At 46.6% G+C, this 10,531-nt stretch overlaps 1 protein-coding gene across 2 annotated transcripts in view; it reads right to left on the reverse strand.

Moving 5' to 3' along the window:
• Positions 1-2,768, reverse strand: part of RAP1GAP2 (RAP1 GTPase activating protein 2) — a 200,807-nt gene extending 198,039 nt beyond the window's left edge. For both annotated transcript variants that reach the window (XM_083479631.1, XM_083479622.1), the window contains exon 1: positions 2,666-2,768. In XM_083479631.1, the coding sequence (XP_083335757.1) occupies positions 2,666-2,718 (53 nt within the window). In that variant the 5' untranslated portion in view covers positions 2,719-2,768. The remainder of the gene's footprint in view (positions 1-2,665) is intronic.
• Positions 2,769-10,531: the final 7,763 nt, after the last annotated feature.

Genomic DNA, 10,531 nt, shown 5'->3' on the forward strand with positions numbered 1-10,531 from the left:
TCTGAAGAAATGTCTATATGCCTAAAACAATTGCTTAGGAGAAGGAAGACAGGCATATTTCCTGAGCCAAGTTCTAACTCTTCAGCCATACAGCCTACACACCCTGGCCTTCCTGTCCCATTATTTTTCTTTAAGAAAACTAAGCACGCAAGTTCCTAGCAGCGGGTATGCACTCTGCACATGCCTCAGAGGCCCTCTTCCTTGCACTTCACACGTGCCGGGGCAGTGGTCAGTGCAATTGCAGTCGTTTGGGTCCTGCCTTCCCAAGTCTTCCTGCCTACGATCCAAAGGTGGAAGCACATTCAGCCAAAACCTGGCTGGCCTTCAAGGCTTACATAATTTTCTAAAAGCTGTAGCCCAGAAAAACAACAACATCTCATCACCTTGTGATGCAGCAAGGTGAGATATCAAACCAGTGAGAACAAAAAAAAAAAAACCCTAAACTAAACTAAAAGTGGTTAGCCTATTTTTGGCCTACAGGCCAAAGTTTGTGCATGCTTTAGCACACTGTACAGAAAAAGAGAGGGGCAGGCAGAGAAAGAGGGGGGTTAAGAAGACCCACCCACAGCCCCACTGTTCTTCCACTGAGCAATCTGGTCAGCAAAAGTGCGGGGGGGGCGTTATTCCTCCCAGTTGCACTGCTGCACTGGAAGAAGAGGAGCTCACCACTATGGAACTGATCTGTTTTTCAGATGCTGTGGAAATGCTGTGCATTTAATCCTGGGTCTACCCAGTCCTAGTCAAAAGCTCTAAACAACACACCAGCGGCATCATTATAAGTCTCCAGTAGAGAAACTCACTGCCTTTATGGTCTGGAAGGGCTCTATAGCTAAGTGGTTAGGGCACCCAAATTGCATGCAGAAGGTCCCGGGTTCAATCCCTGACATCACCTGGTAAGGCTGGGAAAGATTCCCTGCCTGAAACCCCTGATAGCTGCTGCCAGCCAGTGTAAACAACATGGAACTAGATGGACCAATGGTCTCAACTCAGTATATGCTCCTCCTTTTAAAAGCAGATGAATTTCTGACTTCAGGTAGCAATCCCTCTCCAACATTACAGATAAATCTCCTTCCTCTAGAGCAGCGGTTCTCAACCTTTGGGTCCCCAGATGTTGTTGGACTACAACTCCCATCATCCCTGAGCTCTGGCCTTGCTAGCTGGGGTAATGGGAGTTGTAGTCCAACAACATCTGGGGACCCACAGGTTGAGAAAGGCTGCTCTAGACTGTCCCAGGTGGGATCCTGCTGCCTGCCCCACCCCCCATCTCTTTAAGACCTTAAAACCTGCTCCTTTTGGACAGGAACTCTCAAGATTTACAGAGGTGCTTCTGCTTCCTCTAAAAAAATCGCCCCTCTCCTTGCCTCATGCTCAAGACAGAAAGGGATTATTTATCAAATAGGAATGTTCCTTACACAACGTCAGACTACTAATCTAGCTCATTTTTGCCCTTAATTCCAAGGGGGAGGGCATTGCTCCCTTGGTTCCATAAACTTATCCCTAGTGTTTCCCATCTCCTAAAAAGCATTGTTCACAGTTAGCCCTTCCATTTCCAGCTGGAAATCCAAGGAGAAAGAAGGTAATTTTTACCATATGTGGTGGTCATGCAATAAGGTAAAGGCTTTTGGGGAGATGATTTATAATGCATTGAAGAAAATGTTTAAAAATACATTTGTTTAAAAACCAGAGGCCTTTCTGTTAGGTACAGTAGGTGAAGCAATACCTAGAGAAGATAAATGACTATTTATGTATGCAACAACAGCAGCGAGAGTATTGCTAGCCCAGACTTGGAAAGAAGAATGGCAGACAAAATTGATGGACTATGTGAAGATGGTGAAATTGACAGGGAAGATCCAAAACCAGGAAGATCAAGTTTTTGAAAAAGACTGGAATAATTTTTTATATTACTTAAAGAACTACTGTAAACATGTAAAATCACTGGCAGGAATGTGAAGATGCTTGTAATGTGAAATTCTTATCACATGCTTTTTTCCTAATGGGAAAATTAGTAATTGGGTAATTTAAAAGTATGCAGATAACTTTGTATTATAGAAAGGACCCAGGGAGGGACGTCCGGTAGGTTCTAAGGAATCTTTTTTAAAAAATTTGGATGTTTGAAATGCTTAATGTCAATATATACAAAAATGTGGAAACTAATTGTAAAATTTATAATAAATAAATAAATAAATTCACAGTTAGTCCAGCTCACAGACACACAATATAATCCAAAACAGTCGCAATTCATTGAACATCTACTCAAAACCAACTATTTAGATTAATTCAACAAAATGGATTAAATCAGTCCAGCAATACCAGCTTCTCACATACACACACACACACGCGCTTCTTAACACACACCCCAAGGAAATCCCACTGCCCCCAGATGGTGGTCCTGAATTACTGGTCCACAGTGATTGGCTGTGTTTCCCCAGGGTTTCAGGTGAAGGGTCTTTCCTCATCTCTACCTGGAGATGTTGCAGTTTGAACCTGGGACCTCCTGCCTGGGACCTAACACTGAGCCTGCCCTTCGTGGATCCTGCACACACACACACACACACAGTGGCGCAGCCTGGACCCTCCCCTTCCTGGCAGGAGTTTGCAGAGGCACTGCTCTCCTCACTAGCCGGCATCCTTCCTGCATCACTTTGCATCCTTGTTTCTCACTCACCATCGCACCAGCTCCCATTTCTTCTCCCCCGGCCCTTTCTTCTTCGTAGCCATGGTGCCTCCTCCTCCTCTCGAGATCTTGGGTGAAAGGGACCAGCTCTAACCTAGTCCAAGGATGCTCTGCCTTCAGCCAGGGACAAATAGAGGGTGTTTTTGCAGCAGCAGCAGCAGCTACTCAGCAGCCAAACCAGGTACTTAGTTGGTGCATCAAGAAGCAGCAAAACTGCTGAGGGAGCCTGCCTTAACCTCCCAGTCCTGGCCTCAAGCACACAAGCCAGGTCCCAGTGGAAGTCAGGGAAGGTAAAGCTCAGAGATTTTTGCCTTCCCTAGAGGTTTAGGCTGGATGCATTCTGGAGGGTTGACCTTGGAGCTCAAGCCCACAAGCCAGGGCACTCCCAGTGATCACTCAGAAAGGAGCAGGTTATGGGGCATAGGGATCATAGATTTACAGAATCACAGAACTGTAGAGGTGTAAGGGATCCCTGGGGCATCTAGTCCAACCCCCTGCAATGCAGGGATCTACCTTATGCTCATTTTTACTCAGAAATCAGTGGACCCAAGTTAGCCATGCCTATTATTTTCAGCGTGTCTACTCTGAGGAGGACTAGCCCTGGAGACAACCCAGTGAGTCGGTCTATTGGTCCATGTAGCCCTATGTTGTCTACACTGACTGGCAGCAGCTCTCCAAGATTGGAGGCCGGTCCTCTAGGGCAAATGGGGCACTGCCCCACCAACCTCAGTCTGCCTTCAGCTAGTCCCCACCTGCATATCGCTGAGTAACAGTGCAGTCCTAACCATGTTTACTCAGAAGCAAGTCTTATTGAATTCAATAGGGCTTGCTCCCAAGCAAGCAGGGTTAAACCTGCAGCCATAATCCACTTTGCACGGGCCAGCAAAAGCAAGACTCATTTTGTTCCTGCAGTCATGATGGGGCTAGGATTCAAATGCTTTCCTGAAATGCAAACCTGCACATGTTCAGAGTACAGTGGTACCTCGGGTTACAGGCGCTTCAGGTTACATACGCTTCAGGTTACAGACTCTGCTAACCCAGAAATAGTACCTTGGGTTAAGAACTTTGCTTCAGGATGAGAACAGAAATCACGCGGTGGCGGCATGGCAGCAGCAGGAGACCCCATTAGCTAAAGTGGTACTTCAGATTAAGAACAGTTTCAGGTTAAGAACGGACCTCCAGAATGAATTAAGTTATTAACCCGAGGTACCACTGTATGTCTTTGACCAAGGCTGAGAAACTGGGTTTCGCTTTTTGCTTTAACAGTTTTGGGGGGTGGGGGGGGGACACAGAAGTGAGGAGCTTTTCTCATCCCACATTCATCCGTTCTGGGCAACCTTCCCATGGCCACAGGTGGATGTGGCCTGTGCAAAAGTGGGTGGAGCAATAATGTGACTGTTGCCTTTGTGCAGGGGCTAGTATCTACACACACTCACAAGTGTGCCTGTTTATCTTCCATCCAGGCAAGGAAGTAGCATTATTACAGTCCAAGGACAACTTCCAGCCAGGCAAAACACTTGAAGAAGGGGCAAAGCAGGACCAGTGACATAGATTGCCTGCGGAAAAGGGGAGTGGCCTGGGAAAAGCCAGGAGGGTCTGATAGAGAGGGCTGGAGAACCCAACCCCACCCCCCAGCTCTGAGGTCCTCCATTCCTGCTTTATCTTGTCAGGGATGTAGAAACCATTGCAATGCATTGAACATTGGGAGGGAGCAGAGAGAGGAATGTTAATGGTGTGCTTCACAGGTGAAATGTTAACAGTGTGCTTCACAGAAGAAGTAATCCACATGGTTCTCCAAAGCAAGTACCAGCGAGACAATGTTGAGTCCAGGGTCTAAAATGACCTGGCTCTAACCATGGATTCAGGTAGGATTCTGGCTCTTGTAAGTTACAGTGCGGTTTGCTCATGAATGCAGAGGATGCCAGTGTTCAAGAAGTTGTTTCCTCCAAGTGGGAATCCTCTCTTCCCTGATCTCAAGACAGCTGGAAGCTCTGAAAGAGAGGCATTATCACTGATTTCTGCTGCCTCTTTTAATTTGTGCTTTGCTGGTTTAATGCTATTTGATATTTCAAAGTGTGTTTTTATTATATTTTATTTTCACATAAGCCACTTCTAACATTGTTTGAAAATAAACACACACACACACCCCTGAAAGATACAGTGGTACCTCGGGTTACATTCGCATCAGGTTACAGACTCCACTACCCAGAAATATTACCTTGGGTTAAGAAACTTTGCTTCAGGATGAGAACAGAAATCATGCAGCGGCAGCAGGAGCTAAAGTTGTGCTTCAGATTAAGAACAGTTTCAGGTTAAGAACAGACCTCCAGAACAAATTAAGTTCTTAACCCAAGGTACCACTGTATATCTATGGTAGGTTTAACTACATCAAGGATTTGAAAAGTGAAGTTTGTAATTCCCTTCTACGTCACCAGAGGTCAGTATCGCATAAAGAAAACAGTTTTAATGTACAACACCAATCAGTGATGTGTCCAAGGATACGATATATCGTAAGCAAACCCTTAAAATATGTATTACTCAAACTCAGTGAAAATTTCTATGCACTCTTTGTACCTCTGAACCAACAGCCAAAGAGCCAAAGAAGTTTTATGTTGTGTCCTCCTCACAGGCAGAAGGAAATATACAGTAAAGGATTTTCTTCTTTGTTACAGAGTTGCTGCCCAAAGGAGGCAAAGGAAGTGACCACACACAGAAGGAACTCTCTGCATACTAGCCCTGTGCTTGTCTAGCAAAACATGCATTTGTGGTTTGGGCTGCAAACCCCACACTGAGGGCAGCAGGCTAGCTTAGTGGGCCCAGGGCAAAGCCAAACAGCACATGCACAGCTCTGTCCTACTTGCAAAGAGAAAGACCATCAGCCTAGGTAGTGGAGGCCCATCTGTTAGGGTGAATAAAACTCAGCCCCACTGACCTCAGTCTGCCTTCAGCCAATCCGTATCTTCCGGCCTTCTTACTTACAACCAGTCCGGAGTGGGGAGTTTGGCACTGCCTCTTTCCTCCTCCTTAGCCCTAATGTTGCCTTCTGTAGAACTCACAGGGAGGTGGCTCCACCTGTCATTGACTCTGGCGCCATGTACTGTTGACCTCCCAGCCTTCTGTCCCCAAGGGGCACCAGCTACCACTAGGCTAAGTAGAAATGCCGGAGGGAGTTGCCACCACTGCTCGCGCGCTCTCTCTCTCTCTCTCTCTCTCTCTCTCGCACACACACACACACAAAGACATTCCCCAGTACCTGCCACCTGAACTGGCTGTCTTGCTTTTGCCAGGTTACTTGTTGAATTCATTTTATAGCCTTCAACACACCAGGATCCTGCAGAATATTGATAGGGATCTCTCTGAATGGGCAACTTAGCACAGCGTTGGCTTCCCTGATTCTGTGGCATGAGTTCTGTCCAGCTAAAGTGGAAGCTTTTGAAACAAGAACACGAAACGCTGCAGGAATTATCCCCAGCTCAGATGACAATGGCCACCTTCTCATTCACCTTTAGCAGGAGGAGTGGCAGGACTGTGATGCAATGGCTCCTCCTCCCTCTTCCCCCCACCCCCACCCCATCCACTCTCTTCTCTCTGATTGTATCCTGGAGCGATGACCTCATTTAAGAAGACAGCCGTCTGTCCCTGAATATCTGACCTTGATCTTTCTGCAACCCTGTCTCGTTGTTGCATGGAGGGCTGTGTGTGTGTGTTTCAGGCAATAGGAAATCAATGAAGAAAGCCGAAAGGGCTATGCACTGCAGAAACAATGACCCTTTTTGATCAGGACCACTCACTTCCATTCACACAAATGTATAGTTTCCTAGAATAAGAAGGAAGTAGCTAGGGCATTGCCAGGGGTGGGGGGTGAAGGGGCTGGAGGCAGAAAGAGCAGGCAGCATAACAGGCGAGGCACATAATAAGCTAAGAATAGACACCCTCAAAGTCTGGATGGTTGAATATTGATTTGTGCATATGGGTTGTGGCACTGGAGAAAGAGGGCGTTTATCTGCAATAGAGTTGATGGCCCTGGTGGAGCAGGGCTTCCAGGCAGTAGACAGGGGTCCCACTCTGCCGAAGGAGTTGAGAAGCCACCACCATCACACACCCCCACCCCCAAATGTAGCTAGCTTTCTATATTGTGTTGTAAGCTAAATAAATACACGCTATCATCTGGAGATAGGGAGGCTGTAAGCCCATTAAGTCTGGAGTCTAAAGTTCCCTAATGCACCTTTGATTAGAGACTCTTTGCAAGCAGAAGACAGTGGATGTTTTCCAGATTCATCTTGAAAGGGGAGCTCTTACCAGTCCTACTCACATGCATCTATACACTCGGGATGCTATATCTTGCAGACATACTCACAGGCTTATCGTTTTAGAGGTCTTTACTGGAGACGATGGTGGCTCACTGAGGTTACTGCATGGGGTCTGTTGATTTAAGGCAGGCAAGCATGGCAGCAACATCTGGAGGGCCAAAGACACACACACCGCCCTTGGCCATCCCTCCAGGGACACTATGCCAGTGGTGCATGTGGCCAAAGCATACACATTCCCCAAAAACATATAGTAGAAAACAGCTGTGATGGGAAACCTGTGGGCTCTCCAATTGTTACTGGACTACAACTCCCATCATCCCTGACCATTGGCCACGCTACGCTAGGTGGGGTTGATGGGAGTTAGGAGTCTGCCAACAAGCAAAGGGCTGCAGGTTCCCCACTCCTGATCCAGAGGAAAGTGCTCCTTGAGAAACATAAATCCATCGCCACAGAGGCACATGGAGGCGCAGATGTTTGGGTTCACAAAACTAGTCATGCATTTCTAGCTAAATGTTGAGTTCAGAAATGTAAGGTGCTCTTTTCACAACCCACGCAAATGTGGCGAATCTGAAGTTGCAGCAGCAAGGTGCATGTGTTTCTCCACTTCTCCACTCAAGCGATTTCAGAAACAGTTGGCATTTTAAAGCCTTCACCAGGCAGTTGAGAATATTCCAGCAGCAACCTCTTTCTTCTAACCTGCCATACTATCTTAACAAGGGTCTAGCAGAAATGGCTCTTAAGCTTTAAATAGAGCCGGTTGAATTATTCATTGTCAATAAGAAGCTTATGTGAAATAAATTATTCAAAAAAATCATATGTCCCTTGTCCGACTAGCTCTGCTGAAATATAATTTCAGAAGGCTTTCACAAAGAGGAGCTGAGAGACACCTCCTAAGAACACAGAGCTTCAGCTATTCATAATCTGTGCCAGAAGAAGTTCAAATTTCATGCCACATAAACATGATTTCTGGTGATGTCTCCTTTTCTGCTTTTTTCTGCTTTTCGTTCTTTCCTTCTTTTCAACCAAATGCAAACTGAAGGCAGTCCAACCATGATCGTTAACATTCCACCTGTATTGACACACTACTAGCGATTGGCAAACCCTTCACCTTCATTTGCAATTGCCTCCGTATCTGTTAGCTTTCTCAGATAACTCTTTCAAATGAAATAAAAAGCCCTAATACTTTTCAGAATATTCTTCTCTAGTTTCTAACATTGGCCCTAGAAGACAATCGAAGCCCTAGAAGGAGTAAACCCTACACAAATCCAGAGTGGAGGCCCTAAGATGGTTGGATGATATCTTTGCATGCCTCCTGCAGCCAAGCTGGTGCCAAATGTATAGGTCTGGTTTTCTTTGGACCACATCAGCGAGGCTAAGAGGGGAGTCTTGTCGCCTGGGCAGCCCAGGACCTCCATACACACTGCCCAGGCTTGCACCCTGGCGAGTGTTGCTAATGCAGTGATTTGACTTTACCCCCAGAGGCACACACCATTGTCTCCCAAGACAGATGGATGCCAACAACTGAGAGTAGACCCAATTAAATTAATGAACCTAAGTTAGTCATGAAAGGGACGTGGGTGGTGCTGTGGGTTAAACCACAGAACCTAGGACTTGCCGGGGTGAGCTCCCGTTGCTCGGTCCCTGCTCCTGCCAACCTAGCAGTTCGAAAGCACGTCACAGTACAAGTAGATAAATAGGTACCACTCCAGCAGGAAGGTAAACAGCGTTTCCGTGCGCTGCTCTGGTTCGCCAAAAGCGGCTTAGTCATGCTGGCCACATGACCCGGAAGCTGTACGCTGGCTCCCTCAGCCAATAAAGTGAGATGAGCGTCGCAACCCCAGAGTTGTCTGCGACTGGACCTAATGGTCAGGGGTCCCTTTACCTTTACCTAGTCAGGAAAAGAGCCTGCTGGATCAGGCCAATGGCCCATCTAGTCCAGCATCCTGTTGTCAAAGGGCCCACCCAGATGCCTGTGGGAAACCTATAAGCAGGACCAAAGCAGTCATGTCTAATAGTCATGCCTATTGACTTAAGTGGGTCTGCTCTGAGTAGGGCTAGCATTGAATGCCACCCATTGGGTTGTATCCCATATTGGGTTGTTTCCCACTGAAAATCATGAGTATGACTAACTTGGTTCCATTAATTTCAATGGGTCTATTCTAAGTAGAACTTAGCTGGAGACAACCCTCTGATGGGGCCATATGCATGCAACATTTTTGGCCATATCTCTGCATCTTATCTACTGGTCCTCTAGAACTGCCTGTTCCCATGTGAACATGAGAACCTAGGAAATGCCTTATACTAGTCAGACCATTGGTCCATCTAGCTCAGTTTTGTTGGCACTGATGAGCAGGGCTTAGGACATCTCTGCCTGGATTTGCCAGGGACTGGACCTGGGACCTTCTGCAAGCAAAGCAGGTGCTCTGCTACCAAGGCTACAGCCCTCCTTTTTTGTGTAGAGTTGGGGGAATGATAAAGTAAAAACCATTCCTGCTGTTCCATTTTTCACTCCAGCCTGTGCCAACACCAAGCCCTACCTGGTGCATGCATTTGATATACTGTGTGGTACCCACAAAGTAGCTGGACAGCTGGGCTCCACAGTTACCATCCACTCACTCAACATCCAAAAAACCAAAGTGCTGCACCAACAAGCACAAAATAACCCCTCTGCAGCACCACAAATCCAACTCAATGGTGTAACATTGGGAAATGCCAATCACTTCTACCTGGGCAGTTATCTTTCCACAAGGGCCGACATTGATGCCGAAATCCAGCATCGCCTGAGCTCTGCAAATGCACCTTTCTCCCAATTGAAGTGCAGAGTGTTTGACAACTGGGACATTCACAGAGAAACCAAAATGCTTGTTTACAAAGCTATTGTACTACCAACTTTACTGTATGCTTGTGAAACATGGACCACTTATAAACGCCATCTCCAACTCCTCAAAAGATTCCATCAACAGTGTCTCCAAAAAAATTTACACATCACTTGGGAAGACAGGCGAACTAATACCAGTGTACTGGAAGAAGCAAAGATCACCAGTGTTGAAGCAATGATTCTTCAACATCAACTTCGTTGGACTGGTCATGTTGTGCGGATGCCTGATTATTGTCTTCTAAAGCAACTATTCTATTCCGGACTTTAAAATGGAAAGCATAATGCTGGTGGTCAACAGAAGAGGTTTAAAGACTCTCTCAAGGCAAATCTTTTAAAAAATGTAGTATAAAGGTAAAGGTAAAGGGACCCCTGACCATTAGGTCCAGTCGTGACCGACTCTGGGGTTGCGGTGCTCATCTCGCTTTATTGGCCGAGGGAGCCGGCGTACAGCTTCCGGGTTATGTGGCCAGCATGACTAAGCCGCTTCTGGCGAACTAGAGCAGCGCACAGAAACGCCGTTTACCTTCCTGCCGGAGCGGTTCCTATTTATCTACTTGCACTTTGACGTGCTTTCAAACTGCTAGGTTGGCAGGAGCAGGGACCAAGCAACGGGAGCTCACCCCATGTAGTATAAACACCAACAATTAGGAAACACTTGCCTGCAGGTGC

This window comes from Podarcis liolepis (assembly GCF_965112155.1).
Source record: "Podarcis liolepis genome assembly, chromosome: 16".
Lineage (NCBI taxonomy): Eukaryota > Metazoa > Chordata > Lepidosauria > Squamata > Lacertidae > Podarcis > Podarcis liolepis.